Raw genomic sequence first — 20390 nt, forward strand, 5'->3', positions numbered from 1 at the left:
GCGTTCAGTGGGGATCCAACGGTTTGCGGCATTATCCAGCTATGCCGGATACGGTGAACTCCAGCCAGATTTCACAATGCAGTTGCGAAGGAAGTCCCACCAGCGCTTATCTACACCTTCCATCCTTCATTCATCTGGAGTATATAAACCACGGAACTAGTTGTGAAATAGATTCCTGCTGAGTATGTAAATGTAAATGCCTTGTTTTTCTCCTCCGTCTTCCATGCTTGAGCAGTAATGTGTAGCCACCGCATTACACACACCAGAAAATTCCAATGAGCGCTTACTCCATTGTAACAGAAAATAGTCATTTTTTTCCATGCACCAGTTTACGAGCTGCAGAAATTCACTTCTGTGAGGAGTGTTCAGGCTTGTATTCATTACATGAGATGTTTTCTGTCTGAAGGCTTGGTGATTTTCTTCTGGGTCCTAATATTAAAGAAAGAATAGAATATATAATACTCGTGTTATGCTCAGCACCACTACCACATCTATATGATTTGCTGTGCCAGTTGGCAGTAGCCATTTCTGAAAGAAGCCGTTCAAAAAAGGAGGTGGGGGGGACACCCATATGGGCATCTTGACTTTTTGTCTGAACAGCACAGCGAGAAACGTGGCATGAAGCAGTCTTCAGTAGTAAACTGCCTGCTGCTGGCTCATGTGGACCCAGGTGTATATATATATATGCCCCAATGTTTAGTTCCTTCTGGCTCCCAGACCTTCACATCATCCTATGTCTGTGTCCAGTTCTTTATTCATTAGCGTGGTCCGCCTGGTGCAGTGTATGTCTACATGGTGACACTGGTCTCGGCCAGGTTTGCTGAGTAGCGCTGATCACCTCGAAATAAATGGGACTGCTGTGCCCATTGCAAGAAATCCAGCAGTGTTGGATTTCTGGTTCCGGGTGCGGCGATCACATTCATTTCCATGGGATTGGCGCTACTTGGTGAACCCGGCCATGGCAGCTGCCGCACGACCAGTGTCGCCGTACTCTAAATAATGGGGGCCTCCTGAAGTACTTTCTTTAGTGGGACATGTTTTCTCAGTTCTCATAATATGTGAAAGATGTCACTTTGTCACCTCTGCTGACATGAGATCACAGTTTTTTATGGCAGTCTTCTGTTATTCCTCCTGGCAGTGTAGCAATAATTTGACATCTGGTTCATACCATTCCCCTTGATGTTCAAGTATGTCCCTATGGGACTGTGATGCCTAAGCAGTGTACTCCATCTCCGGCAGTCCTGTTGAGACGGATTAGAGTGGTAGCATGCCTGCCCGACCTGCCGGGAGGAAGAGAGAGGTAGTTGCGGTGGCTCCATGTACAGTTAAAAGGATTGATCGGCTCTCCTGACTCCTTTTTTTTTTGTTCCTGCAAATTGACGTTGTCGACACCAATTGGACTGTCAGTTTATCAGACCCCTCCCAATCTAACAGTTATGCCCTATCCCTTCGGGTAGGTTTAGCTTCTAACCAGAAAATCCCTTTAATTGAGTTTAATATGGTTTAACCGCATCCGGCTTCATCTCGCCCTCTCCTGCAGGGCAGAAAGCAGACAAAGGCTGTCTTATGTCAGAGCTGTGTGCTCCACCTGCTTCCGTCTCCACAGTTTTACAGCTGCAGCTTTTGATGTACAATACCTTAAACTCTCCAGCCTATTCCACACAGATTGTATCTTAACAGGTTTGAAATGCTGCGTTCTTTCTAATAATGATGGGAAGTGTTTGGTACATGTCTGAAGGTATGTCCACATGGGACGGAGAGGCAGAAAATCTGTGGCAAAATTCTAATGTTTTACGTGTGGATTTTGAAACTGATTTCACCCCATGTATTGCAGAGGGTGATATCTCCAGAAAGAATACGTTTAGTGCTCACATTAAGAGAAACCAGAGTATTGCAGGTTTGATACCTTTTTTTTAATGGCTAACAAAAATAGAAGTAATGATGTTACATAGTGAGCTTTCGAGACATCCCCAGTCCCTTCATCAGGCGTACTACAAGAATATATGAAGAAACAGAAATATATATACAATAAGAACAGAGACATGGGGGAATGAATGGACATTTGAAAAATAACAGAACATCATATCAAAGATCTTTAGAAAGAGTCCTTAATTATCTTACAGATAAGGGGTGCGAAAGATTTATGGTCTCTAAATTGATATCTCAGAGACCTGGTGCCCGATTAGGTCTATAGAAGACTCTTTAGCTCTGGTAGTGTGTCCTAAATCCTGGGGTAAACTGAGCCTGAAAGAGAAGGTTCATCTTCTAGCATGCTCTGTCTCTGACTCCCACCAATCATTAGAACAATGTGGCCTCTGTGCTCCTCTGGCATCTTTTGATTTTTGTAGAGCCAGTGGATTGAATGGAAGAATTTCAGTCTTGCGTTGGAATGATCAGTGGGGTTGGAGGACACAGACTGACCAAACTGGTGGCATCTCATGGCACATTAGCAGATATTTTAAGGTTGGAGTATCTTGCTGGAAATTCATGTCTATTTGCTGTGGAATCTGCAGCAGAAGATGTAGACTGATCCTCCTATTTGTGCTGCAGTTTTGCTGTTTGCATGGTGTGGACCTGCCTGCAGATTGTGCCCCACTTCTACAGGGAGTGCAGAATTATTAGGCAAGTTGTATTTTTGAGGATTAATTTTATTATTGAACAACAACCATGTTCTCAATGAACCCAAAAAACTCATTAATATCAAAGCTGAATATTTTTGGAAGTAGTTTTTAGTTTGTTTTTAGTTTTAGCTATTTTAGGGGGATATCTGTGTGTGCAGGTGACTATTACTGTGCATAATTATTAGGCAACTTAACAAAAAACAAATATATACCCATTTCAATTATTTATTTTTACCAGTGAAACCAATATAACATCTCAACATTCACAAATATACATTTCTGACATTCAAAAACAAAACAAAAACAAATCAGTGACCAATATAGCCACCTTTCTTTGCAAGGACACTCAAAAGCCTGCCATGCATGGATTCTGTCAGTGTTTTGATCTGTTCACCATCAACATTGCGTGCAGCAGCAACCACAGCCTCCCAGACACTGTTCAGAGAGGTGTACTGTTTTCCCTCCTTGTAAATCTCACATTTGATGATGGACCACAGGTTCTCAATGGGGTTCAGATCAGGTGAACAAGGAGGCCATGTCATTAGATTTTCTTCTTTTATACCCTTTCTTGCCAGCCACGCTGTGGAGTACTTGGACGCGTGTGATGGAGCATTGTCCTGCATGAAAATCATGTTTTTCTTGAAGGATGCAGACTTCTTCCTGTACCACTGCTTGAAGAAGGTGTCTTCCAGAAACTGGCAGTAGGACTGGGAGTTGAGCTTGACTCCATCCTTAACCCGAAAAGGCCCCACAAGCTCATCTTTGATGATACCAGCCCAAACCAGTACTCCACCTCCACCTTGCTGGCGTCTGAGTCGGACTGGAGCTCTCTGCCCTTTACCAATCCAGCCACGGGCCCATCCATCTGGCCCATTAAGAGTCACTCTCATTTCATCAGTCCATAAAACCTTTGAAAAATCAGTCTTGAGATATTTCTTGGCCCAGTCTTGACGTTTCAGCTTGTGTGTCTTGTTCAGTGGTGGTCGTCTTTCAGCCTTTCTTACCTTGGCCATGTCTCTGAGTATTGCACACCTTGTGCTTTTGGGCACTCCAGTGATGTTGCAGCTCTGAAATATGGCCAAACTGGTGGCAAATGGCATCTTGGCAGCTGCACGCTTGACTTTTCTCAGTTCATGGGCAGTTATTTTGCGCCTTGGTTTTTCCACACGCTTCTTGCGACCCTGTTGACTATTTTGAATGAAACGCTTGATTGTTCGATGAGCACGCTTCAGAAGTTTTGCAATTTTAAGAGTGCTGCATCCCTCTGCAAGATATCTCACTATTTTTGACTTTTCTGAGCCTGTCAAGTCCTTCTTTTGACCCATTTTGCCAAAGGAAAAGAAGTTGCCTAATAATTATGCACACCTAATATAGGGTGTTGATGTCATTAGACCACACCCCTTCTCATTACAGAGATGCACATCACCTAATATGCTTAATTGGTAGTAGGCTTTCGAGCCTATACAGCTTGGAGTAAGACAACATGCATAAAGAGGATGATGTGGTCAAAATACTCATTTGCCTAATAATTCTGCACGCAGTGTATATCTGGATACCTTCCTTGGCTCTCGCGTAGCTAGGAGGGCCTGCTTTTCATTAGTTCTTGGACATTGCTTGAAAATGTACTTGCTCCCTAATTTCTAGTACTCCCCTAATAGGACTATTACCCCGATCACTTCCTTTCTCTTGCCTTCTCTGTGGATACTCATGAAACCCAGGTTCAAGTCTGTGTCCCTTTTGCTGTAAATGATTTGACAGGTGCTCCGCTTTCTTGTTTACTTGCTTATATAGAGGCACCTATTTTTTTTGTATTTTTGAAATCCCTGAGGAAGAGATCGAGAGTCTTCTGGTGAAAAGAGGTATTTATAGCTTCGAAGTGAAATCTAATACGGAAGGAGCATTCGGGTATTCCCACCCTGCATTTCCCTGGATGTTGTTTTTCCATGTATCTTGAGAAAAACATAGCTGTTTGTAATCTAATATGTTAGAACTCAAGTGTCACTTTGTGGGGAATTTACATAATAATGTTACCTATTCTGTAGTTTTACTGAGGAAAATGACGTGACTGAAGGGTGGATCGTTTAGCACATGTGTGAATGGAGCACTATCAGCTAAGTTCTTCAAGTGATTTTCACCAGGGGATCCTGCTCTCATGGATGGGGTCATGACCGTTTGTCATGGACACCTGATTTGGTGGGCAACTGATTAAAAAGTGGGCTATTTTGCAGTTTTGGCTTTCTCCATTGATTTTAGTGAAGAATGTGATCTATTACTTTACTTGAGAAGATGAGATGGGAAGGTTCTGTGGGAAGTGGCCAACAATGTGCTTGCTTGGCTGATTTACATGACCGGCGGCGGCTCCCCTGACTAGAACTGACTGTCAGTGGTTTATGATGCAGTTAGTTTCTATCTGATCATGGGTCTATTGTGGAGGAACTGCCTAGTCTCCCCAGCATTTCCTTGGCAATTTGGATTGGCAGAATTTTTTTTCTTTTCTTTTGTAAATGTCAGTAGTAATAGTAATATTGCGAGAGGGTGACCAAAACTGGTCCCATGTTGTAGAACGCATGACTGGGTGGGACCACCTGCATCACAGGTCATAGGAATTAACTGTGTTCAGAATAATGCTGCTTGTCAAACCTTGTTGAGGAACCTCATGCCTTATTAGTTGCAGGAACAACTATCTAGGACGTAAAATATGTAGCATTATTATATAACTGCATTAATTCCATTGCATGCATAATATATCAACTTAGTGATACATGAAATGGTTCTTCAGTCGTATCGTAGCCGTGTCACGACATTATGGAACGTTGTCCATGTTTATGACCGATTGTTGAAAGGCTCTAGACTGCTACTAAATTGGTCTGACGTGGGACCCGAGTAATGGAAAGCAGCTAGAATCCAGGTATGGTAGGTCAGTTCCTGCTGGTACATCTTCTTATACTTATTACATGTTTTGCTGTGCTAAGCTGTCAGTGTAGATGGAACATGGACCCCTGTCGTGTACAAGCTCTATTGCTCAGTATAATTTAACATTAGAAATGGCAGTCTGCATTTTATTGGCTCCTTTTTGGTGTGCCTTTTAAAAAAATCCAGGCACATCAACTGTTGGGGTCCATTCACACGTCCGCATATGGGTCCGGAACGGGTGCGGACCAATTCATTCTCTATGGGGCCGGAAGAGATGCGGAGAGCACACTGTGCTCTCCGCATCCGCCTTTCCGGAGCGTGGAGCCGGATAACATGTCCTATTCTTGAACACCATTGAAAGTCTATGTGGGATGGATCCGTTTTCTATTGTGCCAGATTGTGTCCGAACGGATCTGTTCGGCTCAGTTTCATCAGACAGACACCAAAGCGGAACGGAGGCAAACTGATGCATTCTGAGCGGATCCTTTTCCATTCAGAATGCATTAGGGCAAAACTGATCCGTTTTGGACCGCTTGTGAGAGCCCTGAACGGATCTCACAAGCGGAAAGACAAAACGCCAGTGTGAAAGTAGCCTTACAAGTTTGTTGCCCTTGAATACCTCCTCCCAAATAAAATAAGATGGAATTTAGAAAAATTGTGTTATTTCACAGCATGGCCTTCTATGAGTGTGGAGATTGTGGCTGTTTTTTACTATTTGTCCCTCTTTGTATAGCACTGATGTAATGGCAATGTCTATCAGTTGTCACAGATGGTAATTAAAGCGTCTTTTGAATAATCCATGTTCCCCAGTGGATAAGAGTGATTATCCTATGTTCCACAGTATAGTGTTTCTCATTAACCTGAAATCTGATCGCTTTTCTGTGTACGAAGGATCTGTTGCGGAACTCCCCTTTTCCCCATTTATATTCTTGACTTTGGTACATGGCTACATATTTGCCTTGGAGTCAGCTGTGAAGGTCTTTTTAAATGGCTTTTAAAGGGGTTTTCCACAACTGCGAACATACAAAGAGCGTTCTGTAAAGCTATTATACATGATGTAGCAGGAACAGATGACTACCCCAAATTCTCCTATTTGTGGCACAACCCTTTAGTGTGAGCAAAGTATATAGAGACGTCATTTTTCCTGACAAAAGTGAGCAAAATCACGCTCCAAATGGAAGTAAGCTTTTCCACAGCTCTCACCAGTTACAGCAGTGATTATGCATACCTCTCAGGCTAGAACATGTGGGGAAAGCTTGTAAAATAACACTCTTCAGGAATGGGCTTAAAGGGGTTGTACAACAGAATTTTTAATTTAACCACCTGAAAACCATATAGGAAAAAAGTCACACCATTTCCCCCTAATTTTCCGTTCCAGTGCTGCTCCAGTTTCCAGTTTTTTTTACTTCCTGGTATCGGCTTAAAATTCCAGGAGTCCCTGCTATGGTTAAGATTAACCTATAGAATGCAAGCTGCCGGCAAAGAAACAACTTGGGCTTCGTTCACATCAGCGTTCAGCCTTTCCGTTCTCCTACTCCGTTATAGGGGCAGGAAAAACGGAAAGGACGGATTCGGCACACAACTGAGCCGAACAGAGCCTAGTTTTTGCTGCCCCTATATAGGACAAGGGTTTAAAAGATCCTAGGTTCTAGCCCCTAAGGGGGGAAATGGTTATTAAATAAAAAGTAAAAAAATAATAATTTTAAGACACACCAAAATATTAAGTATAAATCCCCCTTTCCCAATTTTACATATGTAATGTTTATTTATTGTTTATATATTTTATATTGCCACGTCTGAAAAGTAAAAACTATAAAATATTTAAAAAATCTCCTATGCGGTGAACGCCGTAACAGAAAAATAAATAAAAACCGCGATTCGCCATTTTTATTTATATATCAGAAAAAAAAAATCCTACATATCTGCTGTTAAATAAACATGTTTTATAATATAAATCTAATGCAAACAATTACGCCCAGAGCTTTATTATAATATACTAGACATTAAGCCCGTTACAATAACTGGCGCTAGAACAGTAGTGCTGGCACTGTGATGGGGGATCTGTGGATGGCACTGTTATGGGGGGATCTGTGGAGGGGGGGGGGGGCCGCACTGGCCACCAATGAATTTAAAACTGGGGAGGGAGGGGGAATGGCCCCTGCTGCCTGGCAGCACCTGATCTCTTACAGGGGCTATGATACGCACAATTAACCCCTCAGGTGCGGCACCTGAGGGGTTAATTGTGCGGATCACAGCCCCCTGTAAGAGATCGGGTGCTGCCAGGCAGCAGGAAGCCGTTATGTCCACAGTTCTTAGAATATTCTAACTTGAAGCGTCCCCATCACCATTGGAACGCCTCTGTGTTAGAATATACTGTCGGATCTGAGTTTTCACGATCTAACTCATATCCGATGGTATATTCTAACATAGAGGCGTTCCCATGGTGATGGGGACGCTTCAAGTTAAAATATACCATCGGATTGGAGAAAACGCCGATCCGATGGTATATAATCGGCACACACACCCTGCTGTGTGTGTGTGTGTGTGTGTGTGTGGAGTGTGTGCTGATTGGTTTGTGCGCTGCATGTGTGCTGATTGGTTTGTGCGCTGCGCATGTGCACTTCACTAATCGGCGCACACGCACGGACAACAGCCCTGAGCACGTACACAGGGCTTTTATTAGTATAGATAGTGCCATATCCAGCAGCACCACCACCCCTCCCCCCCCTCATTGACTACCATGGCCTGCTTGCTTATTATCATTTAGTATAGTTGCTTTATTAAAGGGGTTCTGCACTTTCATTTAACTGATGATCTATCCTCTGATCGGCGGGGGTCAGACACCCGGGACCCCCGCCGATCAGCTGTTTGAGAAGGCAGCGCCGCGGCCTTCTCACTGTTTACCGCCGGCCCACTGACGTCACGACTAGTATCAACTAGCATGGGCGGGGCTAAGCTCCATTCAAGTGAACGGAGCTTAGCCCTGCCCACGCTAGTTGATACTAGTCGTCACGTCAGTGGGCCGGCGGTAAACGGTGAGAAGGCCGCGGCGCTGCCTTCTCAAAAAGCTGATCGGCGGGGGTCCCGGGTGTCTGACCTCCGCCGATCAGAGGATAGATCATCAGTTAAATTAAAGTGCAGAACCCCTTTAATTTATAATTTACGGTACATAATATACTAGTGCCAAATACCAATTTCCACCACCCCTCCCCTACCTCAGTGACTTAGTAACTACTCCAATAAATAAAATAGTATTAGATGAAAGAAAATTTAAAATTACCTTTTTAGTAGTCCAGAAGAAAAGGTGGCAATTTGGCTAACCAATTTGTCCAACTGGGCTGGCACATAAGCGGCAGAGCAGACTTGGGCGGCACACGGCACTGCAGCCACTCCTCCAGACAGCACTACTTCAGGGTCGGGACTTCAGCTCCTCTGCAGAAGTCCCGTGATTTGTGCGCACGCCTTGTTTTGCTGCGCGGAGCCGTGAGACTTCAGGACAGCTTTGGGGCGCGCGCGTTGGACGCATTATCGACAAGGTTAGATGCCGATAACTTAGAAAATCATGAATATCGGCCGATAACATTGGTAAATCCGATAATCGGTCGATCCCTAGTGATGGGGCACATATACATAATTTGGGACTGGGTAGTGACAAGAGGCAGGCTGGAGGCCACTGTATATTACACACAGGCGTCTTCCCCACTCAACAGAACTGAAGATTGACTCTCCTTAACCCTTTCAAGACCAAGCCATTTTTCACCTTCGTGACCAGGCTTAATTTTGCAAATCTGACATGTCACTTTCTGTTAATAACTTTGGAATGCTTTTATTTATCCAAGCCATTCTGAGATTTTCTCGTGACATCTCGTACTCAATGTTAGGGGTAAATTTGGGTCAATAAGTTTTTATATTTATAAAATATCCCAAATTTACAGAAAATTTGGGGGAAAAATGTAATTTTCTAAATTTGAATTTCTACGCATTAAAGTCAGATAGTAATACCTCATTAGATAGTTTTTACTTAAGATTCCCTATATGTTTACTTAATGTTGGCATCATATTGAATATTACATTTTATTTTTTAGGATGTTAGAATTTAAGAAGCAAATTTTCTATAAAATTTTCAAAACCGACTCTCTCAAGGACCAGTTCAGTTGTGAGGCTTAGGCTACTTTCACACCTGCGTTAGGTGCGGATCCGTCTGGTATCTGCACAGACGGATCCGCACCTATAATGCAAACTATTGTATCTGTTCAGAACGGATCAGTTTGCATTATGAAGAACAAAGTCCAAACGGATCCGTCCTGACTTACATTGAAAGTCAATGGGGGACGGATCCGTTTTCAATTGCACCATATTGTGTCAGTGAAAATGGATCCGCCCCTATTGACTTACATTGTAAGTCAGGACGGATCAGTTTGGCTCCGCATCGCCAGAGCGGAATGGAGGCAGAACGAAGCCAAACTGATGCATTCTGAACAGATCCTTATCCATTCAGAATGCATTGGGGCTGAACTGATCCGTTTTGGGTCCCTTGTGAGATCCCTGAAACGGATCTCACAAACGGAATTCAAAACGCCACTGTGAAAGTAGCCTTACATAATAGAAAACACCCATAAATTACCCCATTTTAGAAACTACACCCCTCAAATTACTCAAAACTGGTTATACAGCCTATGTTTATCCTTTAGGTGTTCCACAAGAATTAACCCCTTAAGGACCGGGCTCATTTTCACCTTAAGGACCAGGCCATTTTTTGGAAATCTGACCAGTGTCACTTTAAGTGCTAATAACTTTAAAACGCTTTGACTTATCCAGGCCATTCTGAGATTTTTTTTTCGTCACATATTGTGCTTCATGACACTGGTAAAATGAAGTCAAAAAAATTATTTTTTTTGCACAAAAAAAAACCAAATTTACCAAAAATTTGGAAAAATTTGCAAATTTTAAAGTTTCAGTTTCTCTACTTCTGTAATACATAGTAATACCCCAGGAAAAAAAATTATGACTTTACATTCCCCATATGTCTACTTCATGCTTGAATTATTTTGGGAATGATATTTTATTTTTTGGGGATGTTATAAGGCTTAGAAGTTTAGAAGCAAATCTTGAAATTTTTCAGAAATTTACAAAAACTCAATTTTTAGGGACCAGTTCAGGTCTGAAGTCACTTTGCGAGGCTTACATAATAGAAACCACCCAAAAATGACCCCATCTAAGAAACTACACCCCTCAAGGTATTCAAAACTGATTTTACATACGTCATTAACCCTTTAGGTGTTGCACAAGAGTTATTGGCAAATGGAGATGAAATTTGAGAATTTCATTTTTTTGCCTAATTTTCAATTTTAACCCATTTTTTCCACTAACAAAGCAAGGGTTAACAGCCAAACAAGACTGTATCTTTATTGCCCTGACTCTGCTGTTCACAGAAACACCCCATATGTGGCCGTAAACTACTGTATGGCCACACAGCGGGGCGTAGAGTGAAAGGTGCGCCGTTTGGTTTTTGGAGGGCTAATTTTGCTGGACTGTTTTTTTTTTTACACCATGTCCCATTTGAAGCCCCCTAATGCACCCCTAGAGTAGAAACTCCATAAAAGTGACCCCATCTAAGAAACTACACCCCTCAAGGTATTCAAAACTGATTTTACAAACTTTGTTAACCCTTTAGGTGTTGCACAAGATTTAATGGAAAATAGAGACACAATTTCAAAATTTCACATTTTTGGCAGATTTTCCATTTTAATATTTTTTTTCCAGTTACAAAGCAAGGGTTAACAGCCAAACAAAACTCTTTATTTATGGCCCTGATTCTGTAGTTTACAGAAGCACCCCATATGTGGTCGTAAACCGCTGTATGGGCACATGGCAGGGCGCAGAAGGAAAGGAATGCCATACGGTTTTTGGAAGGCAGGTTTTGCTGGACTGTTTTTTTTGACACCATGTCCCATTTGAAGCCCCCCTGATGCACCTCTAGAGTAGAAACTCCATAAAAGTGACCCCATCTAAGAAACTACACCCCTCAAGGTATTCAAAACTGATTTTACAAACGTTGTTAACCCTTTAGGTGTTCCACAAGAATTAATGGAAAATAGAGATTCAATTTCAAAATTTCACTTTTTCGGCAGATTTTCCATTTTAATATTTTTTTTTCCAGTAACAAAGCAAGGGTTAACAGCCAAACAAAACTCTTTATTTATGGCCCTGATTCTGTAGTTTACAGAAACACCCCATATGTGGTCGTAAACTTCTGTACGGGCACACGGCAGGGCGCAGAAGGAAAGGAACACCATATGGTTTCTGGAAGGCAGGTTTTGCTGGATTGTTTTTAGACACCATGTCCCATTTAAAGCCCCCTGATGCACCCCTAGGTTAGAAACTCCAAAAAAGTGGCCCCATTTTGGAAACTACGGGATAAGGTGCCAGTTTTGTTGGTACTAGTTTAGGGTACATATGATTTTTGGTTGCTCTATATTACACTTTTTTGTAAGGCAAAGTAACAAAAAATAGAAATTCAGAAATTTCATCTCCATTTGCCATTAACTCTTGTGGAACACTTAAAGGGTTAACAAAGTTTGTAAAATCAGTTTTGAATACCTTGAGGGGTGTAGTTTCCAAAATGGGGTCATTTTTTGGAGTTTATACTCTAGGGGTGCATCGGGGTGCTTCAAATGGGACATGGTGTCAAAAAACCAGTCCATCAAAAACTGCCTTCCAAAAACCATATGGCGCTCCTTTCCTTCTGCGCCCTGCCGTGTGGCCATACAGCAGTTTACGACCACATATGGGGCATTTCTATAAACTAAAGAATCAGGGCAATAAATATTGAGTTTTGTTTGGCTGTTAACCCTTGCTTTGTTATGGGAAAAAATGAATTAAAATGGAAAATTTGCCAAAAAATAGCTATTTTGGCACTGTTTTTATTTTTTATTATTTACAACGTTCATCTGACAGGTTAGATCATGTGCTATTTTTATAGAGCAGGTTCTTACGGACGTGACGATACCTAATATGTATACTTTTTTATTTATTTAGGTTTTACACAATAATATCATCTGAGAGCCATAGTTTTTTCAGTTTTTTGGCGATTGTCTCAGGTTGGGTATCATTTTTGCGGGATGAGATGACTGTTAGATTGGTACTATTTTGGGGTGCATATGACTTTTTGATCGCTTGCTATTACACTTTTTGTGATGTAAGGTAACAAAAAAATAGCTTTTTTGACACCGTTTTTTTTTTTTTTTTTTTTTTACAGTGTTCACCTGAGGGGTTAGGTCATGTGGTATTTTTATAGATCAGGTTCTTACGGACATGGCAATACCTAATATGTCTACCTTTTTATAATTTATCAGGGTTTTACACAATATCATTTTTAAAACAAAAAAAAAATCATGTTTTAGTATCTCCATAGTCTGAGACCCATAGTTTTTTTTATTGTTTGGGCCATTGCCTCAGGTAAGGGCTCATTTTTTGCGGGATGAGGTGACGGTTTGATTGGTACTTTTTTGGCGTACATGCGACTTTTTTGATCACTTTTATTACCTTTTTTGGGAAGTAAGGTGGGCAAAATTTCAATTTCCTCATAGTTTTTATTTTTTTATTTTTATGGTGTTCACCGTGCGGGGAAAGTAACATGACCGTTTTATAGATCAGGTCGTTACGGACGCGGCGATACCTAATATGTGTAGTGTATTTTTATTTTTTTTATTTTTTTTATTTTTATTCAGTGATAAATGTGTTGTTTTTTTTTGAAACTTTACTTTTTTCACTTTTTTTTTAAACTTTTTTTTTTTTGACCCAGACCCACTTGGTTCTTGAAGATCCAGTGGGTCTGATGTCTGTATAATACAGTACAGAACAATATATATTGTACTGTACTGTATTTTACTTACACTGAACAGATCTATGCTTTTAGCATAGATCTGTTCAGCGCCATGGACAGCAGGACACCTGAGAGGCGTCCTGTTGCCATGGGAACCTTCCCCGTCTGCTCAGTACTGGTCAGAACTGCGCAGACGGGGAAGGGTAAGCACAGGGCTGAGGGGGGCTCTCTGGGGGCTCTCTCCCTCTCCCATCGGGGGGCTGCAAAGGCACAGCAGCCCCCTGATGGGAGAGGGAGGGAGCTCCTTGCGCTGTTAACCTTTTCCATACAGCGGTCCGTACGGACCGCTGTATGGAAAGGGTTAAACGGCTGACATCGCAGATGTCAGCCGTTTATACCAGGGTGCCAGCAATGTGCTGGCACCCTGGTATACCCACTAGACACCAACAATCATTCAAGGGGAGGCGGGCGGGGGATCGCGATCCTGCCTGCCGCACCGCCTGCAACACCCCCCCTGCACCACCCGCCCACATAATATCATTCAGGGGTGCAGGGGGGGGTGAAAAATCTTTATTTTAGACATACTAAAGTTTCTGATCAGAAACTGCAGAAAGCGCTACAAACCGCAGGTCTGAATTGACCTGCGGTTTGCAGTGATCGCCGACATGGGGGGGGTCACAGGACCCCCCTCGGCATTGACCCAAGGTGCCTGGCTGTGTGTGACAGCCGGGATCTCATCGCTGTCACCATGTCTGCAGACATGGTGACAGTTAAATGCCATGACGTGTATACTCATCATGGCGCGCTAAGTAGCAGTGCGCCATGACGAGTATACTCGTCATGGGTCGGGAAGATTTTCACACTATCTCCTTCTCTGATCGCTTCCCTGACAGGAATTGGGGCAATTAGAGAAGGAGAAGCACATAGTCCCTCCCTAACCCCCCCTTACCTGCCCCGATACGCTGCGATTGGTCCCTCTGCAGTAATGGACCAATCACAGCGATTGCGGGCGGGTCAGAGCGCCTATACAGTGCCTGCCGGCTTCTCTGGTTGCCTAGCAACCCCATTACGCCGGCTTCACTGAAGCTTCAGCGCTTCGCTCCCTGCGCTGACAGTGAAAGCCGATCACGTACATGCACGTGGGGATGCGGTGAGGCACCACATTCCCCCACGTACATGTACGTGATGTTGCGTGAAGGGGTTAAAGGAAAATGGAGGTGAAATTTACAATTTTCTGTTTTTGTACAGATTTTTTATTTAAATCAAATTTTTCCTATAACATAGCAAGGGTTAGCAGCAAAACGAACTTCAATATTTATTACTGATACTGCAGTTTACAGGAACACCCCATTTATGTCCGTAAACAGCTGTATGAGCACAAGGCAGGGTTCAGAAGAAAAGGCGCAACATGGTTTTTGTGGGGCACATTTAGCTGGAATGGCTTTTAGGTGTCGTGTCATATTTAAAGGCACACTAAGGCACCCCTACAGTAGAAACCCCCCCAAAGTGACTCCATTTTGGAAACTACACCCCTCAAAGAATTTAGTGAGGTGTGCAATGACCACTTTTACCTCAGAGGCGTGTCATAAATTTAGAAACACTTGGCTGTGAAAATGAAAAATTTCACTTCAACAAGGGATAAAAGGAGATAATGCACCTCATAAGGTGTTACCCATTTTCTCCTGAATACGGCAACACCCCATATGTGGTCATAAGCTGCTGTATGAGTAGACGGCAGAATTCAAAAGGAAAGGAGCGGCATCTGCATTTTCTAACATGGAATTTGCTGAAATAGATTTTAAGGGCCATAACGTTTTTATTTTATTGTTGACTTGACTGAGCTAAGTGGGGGCTCATTTTTTGCGTGGTGGGCTGTAGTTTTTAATGGTATAATTTTTGGGTACATATGACTTTGATCCCTTTTTATAGAATTTTTGAAATGGGCTAATATTGCAATTCTGCCACAGTTTTTTTTATTTGAGGTTCTCCATTTGGTATATTTGATAAGATAATTTTATTCTATGGGTTTATACCAGGCATCCTCAAACTGCGGCCCTCCAGCTGTTGTAAAACTACAACTCCCACAATGCCCTGCTGTAGGCTGATACCTGTAGGCTGTTCGGGCATGCTGGGAGTTGTAGTTTTGCAACAGCTGGAGGGCCGCAGTTTGAGGATGCCTGGTTTATACGGTTATGGTGATACCAAAGTTACATTGTTTTATTCTGTTCTACCACTTTTATATCAAATGACTTCTTATTAAACTTTATTTTATTTTTATTTTTTTGCATCACCAAATTGAAGACCGGTTCACACGAGCGTGTCCGGATTAGTTCCGTATGCGTCCCGGTGTGTTGCAGCAAACGCGCGCGAGTAGAAATGCAATTGCAGTCAGTTTTGACTGCGATTGCGTTCCGATGTTCAGTTTTTATCGCGCGGGTGCAATGTGTTTTGCATGCGCGTGATAAAAAACAGACTGTGGTACCCAGACCCGAACTTCTTCACAGAAGTTCAGGTTTGGGTTCGGTGTTGTGTAGATGTTATTATTTTCCCTTATAACATGGTTATAAGGGAAAATAATAGCATTCTAAAAACAGAATGCTTAGTAGGTGATCAATTGAGGGTTAAAAATAAAAATAAAAAAATTAACTCACCGCGGTGATGGACCATGTGATTGGCGCATGTGATCTGACTTCACCAAAGGTCCTTTAGCCCATAGTTCATCTTTAAAGAAGTAAAGAAGAGACCGGGACTTACGCGAACAAGAGGAGAAGGTGAGTTAATTTTTTTAATTTTTTTTAACCCTCAATTGATCACCTACTAAGCATTCTGTTTTCAGAATGCTATTATTTTCCCTTATAACCATGTTATAAGGGAAAATAATATAGTGAATAGACTGTCACCTAGCAACCATGCTTGAAAATCGCACTGCATCCGCACTTGCTTGCGGATGCTTGAGATTTTCACGCAACCCCATTCACTTCTATGGGGCCTGCGTTGCATGAAAAACGCAGAATATAGAGCATGCTGCGATTTTCACGCAACGCACAAGTGATGCGTGAAAATCACCGCTCATCTGAACAGCCCCATAGAAATGAATGGGTCAGGATTCAGTGCGGGTGCAATGCGGTCACCTACCGCATTGCACCCGCGCGGAATACTCGCCCGTGTGAACGCAGCCCAACTTTTAGATTTTTCCTTCAATGTAGTTGTGTGAGCTTGTTTTTTGGGGTCTATGACTTTTTGAACGCTTTTTATTCCATTTTTTTTTTATTAAGAGGTGAAGTAGGCTAAAATTGCATTTCTGTCAGTTTTTTTTAATGGGGTTCTCAATGTGGTATATTTGATATGTTATTTTGTGGGTTAATACAGTTATGGCGACACCAAACTTGTATTTTTTTTGTTGTACCACTTTTATATCATAAAATCACTTTTTGTTAAATTTTTATATATTTTTTTTTTTGCATCACCAAAATCTAAGACCCATAAATTTTTGTCTCAACATAGTTGTATGAGGGCTTATTTTTTGCGAGAATCGGCTGTAGTTTTTATTGGTATAATTTTTGGGATGCATATGACTTTCATCTTTTATTCAATTATTTTTTTTTTTATAGAGGTAAGGAAAAAAAACTGCAATTCCGCCTTTTTTTTTTTTTTTTTTTTGTACAGCGTGGTTTAGTACCATGATCATTTTATAGATGGCAATACCACCAATGTCTGTTAACATATCTTACGTTGACCTTTTTAAGAGTACGATTTCAGTGATGATAGATTATATATATATATATATATATATATATATATATATATATATATAATATATATATTAGTTTTGCTATTTTTGCACCATAAAAAAAAAAATTTTTTACATCACCACATTCTAAGTCCCTTAACTGTTTTATGTATATATTTTTTGCTTTTTGCCTTTACAGCGTAACTATGCAGGATAAATTGTGATAATTGTACAGTTCGAGTCATTACTGATGTAGTGATGCCAAATATGTGGAGGAGATTCTCTTTTCATTATTTTATTTTTTTTAAAGCTTTTTTATGGGAATATTTTTTTTACTTGGATTTTTTTTTTGTAAATGTCTTTTTTTTTTTTTTACCTCTTACTAGACTAACAAGGGGACTTTGACATGTAATCCTCTTATTGCTTACATATTACACTGTACTACTTATGTAGTGAAGTGTATTATTTTGTCATTATAAAACTGACAGGCAATCTTTTAGGCTGTGCTTCTGGAATGGCCAAATAGGCATACACTGAAGGCAGACCTAGGGGTCTTCACTGTGGACCCCTAGCTACTGACTACAGACATAGGCATCCGATGATTTTATTTGCAATCGTTATTCACCACAGTGTCTAAGGTATTAAACGGGCATGATCAACGCTTTATCTGGGCCATTAGAGCAGGAGCCTGGCTGTCATGAGGAGACCCGTGCAGCGCTTGGACTAGGCCGCCGTAAAAAGTTATTCGATGACTTCCAATATTGTGACCTGCTTTGGTAGTCAGGTGATTATCCCACTCACACTAAATAATAATAATATATTATTGAATTATTATAATATTAATAAAATATTATTATTAATAAAATATTTTTTAAGGCGCAAGAAATATGAAACATGAAAATATTGTTTTTTGTTTTACAGGTAATTTGGAGATGGCACTTCATGGTTGAAGAGCCCCTTGTGCGGTGGAAGGAAAGGCTGTCTTTTTCATGTAGACTGCAACTACTACATCAAACTTGGAGTGACTAGTTTTCACCCTAGTTTGGCAGCATTGCTGCCCTGGCATACACAGATGAATGAAGACTCCATTTGGAAAGGCAGCCGCTCAGCGATCAAGAGCTGATGCAGGTAAAACTTTGTTGGCTGTAGATTGTAAGTGCTACTGGGATACTGAAGGGACAATTCTTTGATTTGGTTCAGTTATTCATTAATCGAGTTTTCACACTTTTTTTTATTTTGACTTCTCATGGGCAAGTCGTAGTAGCACCAGGAGTCTGTCTACTAAAGCAATGTGAAGAAACAAACTCCTGGTCCTCCATTTAAAAGTTCTTCTAGTAAATGTATTTATAACAGTATCAATCTTTTTATATACATTTGGCCCACTGGGTTTGTTTTATTTTTGAATAAGCCATGTGTAGTGTAATTGACAGAACAACATACATAACTGCACATATCAGCATGGTTTGCATCATGTGTTTTCATGTTACTAGAAAACATCCTTATAAATTATGAAAGTTGACAAACCTAAGAAATATATTCTTGATTTTGTGTTGAATCACTGCACTTTCACCAAATTTTGCATGAATCAATAGTACAGGTGAATATAAGAAATATTGTAATATATCTTATCAGAGAATATGCCTTTTTCTCCCCTCTGCCATCTGTGCGCAAACTCATGCTACCAGTCACCTCCCTGTCAAGGCAGGTTAATTAACTGGCAAAATGCTTAGGTGATAGGGCTTATAGAGCGTAGGGTGCACTAGTACTAGGGACGAATTTCCAGACCCAGGGGTCACCAATAACAGAACAGTGGTTTCGCATTTGTCCAGTTTAGCGCTTAGCAACTGTATACTATAAGATGTATAGGAATAAGCAGAATATCTGCAGACCTGTGCTCTGTAGACCCCGGACCCATTGCTTCCAGTGGCCAGTGTGAAAACTGCAGGATTTGTATTTATTTATTTATAATATGCATTTCTTTTATGCCCTTGAAATTGTATCTATTTATTGTGTATTGTTTTTTCTTATCTACCAGCACATGCAGGTGTTTCTGCAAATATGATGAAGAAAAGGACCTCTCACAAGTGAGTATAGAAGAATCTTTGTGGGTTTGGTTTAGGCCTTTACTAGTGCATCCAGCTGGTAACAGAAAATAGCTCCTCATTCTACAAGGATGCTTCAGTGTGACCTTAGCACACTTTACAGTTGTGTTCAAAATAATAGCAGTCAGACATCACTAAGGCTACTTTCACACTTGCGTTCAGAGCGGATCCGTCTGGTGTCTGCACAGACGGATCCGCTCTTATAATGCAAACGTTGGTATCCGTTCAGAACGGATCCGTCTGCATTATAGTTCAGAAAAAATTCTAAGTGTGAAAGTTAGTCAGACGGATCCGTCCAGACTTTACATTGAAAGTCGATGGGGGACGGATCACTTTGAAAATTGCACCATATTGTGTCAACTTTAAACGGATCCGTCCCTATTGACTTACATTGTAAGTCTGGACGGATCCGTTTGCCTCTGCACGGCCAGGCGGACACCCGAACGGTGCAAGCTGCGTTTGGATGTCCGTCTGCTGAACGGAACGGAGGCCAAGCGGAGCCATCCTGATGCATTCTGAGCGGATCCGCATCCACTCAGAATGCATTAGGGCTCTACGGATCCGTTCGGGGCCGCTTGTGAGAGCCTTCAAATGGAGCTCACAAGCGGAACCCCGAACGCTAGTGTGAAAGTAGCCTAACCTCATCAATCGCTGTTTTTGGTAGAAATGATATTTCTACATGGCAAATAATTTACTAGCAGGTGTAGTAGAGTAATAGAAATCCAACAGACCCAACAGTCATGACATGCATGCTGCCGATTCTCTGTAATTCAATCACTAATTGAAGGGGACATGTTCAAAATAATAGCAGTGTGGAGTTCAATGAGTGAGGTTATTTATTCTTTGAAAAACAGGCAGCAATGATTGCCCTTATTTAAGGAAGGAAGGCAGCAAATGTTGTACATGCTGGTTACAGTGCATTTCTCTCTGAGGAAAATGGGTCGTTCCAGACATTGTTCAGAAGAAAAGCATACCTTGATTAAAAAGTTTATTGGAGAGGGGAAAACATATGTAAAGAAGTGCAGAAAATGATAGGCTGCTCAGCTAAAATGATCGCAAATGCTTTAAAATGGCAACCAAAACCTGAAAGACGTGGAAGAAAGCGAAAAACTACCATTCGAATGGATAGAAGAATAGCCAAAATGGTAAGGACTCAGCCAACAATCAGCTCCAGGAAGATCAAAGAAGGTCTAAAGTTA

At 41.4% G+C, this 20390-nt stretch overlaps 1 protein-coding gene across 4 annotated transcripts in view; it reads left to right on the forward strand.

The window, feature by feature from the left end:
- SPIN1 (spindlin 1) overlaps positions 1 to 20390 on the forward strand; it is a 67168-nt gene that overhangs the window by 22105 nt on the left and 24673 nt on the right. For all 4 annotated transcript variants that reach the window (XM_040416960.1, XM_040416963.1, XM_040416962.1 and 1 more), the window contains exons 2-3: positions 18011 to 18217; positions 19125 to 19173. In XM_040416960.1, coding sequence (XP_040272894.1) covers positions 18166 to 18217; positions 19125 to 19173 — 101 coding nt within the window. In that variant the 5' untranslated portion in view covers positions 18011 to 18165. The remainder of the gene's footprint in view (positions 1 to 18010; positions 18218 to 19124; positions 19174 to 20390) is intronic.

The sequence above is a fragment of the Bufo bufo genome, chromosome 2 (genome assembly GCF_905171765.1).
Source record: "Bufo bufo chromosome 2, aBufBuf1.1, whole genome shotgun sequence".
NCBI classification, from domain to species: Eukaryota; Metazoa; Chordata; class Amphibia; order Anura; family Bufonidae; genus Bufo; species Bufo bufo.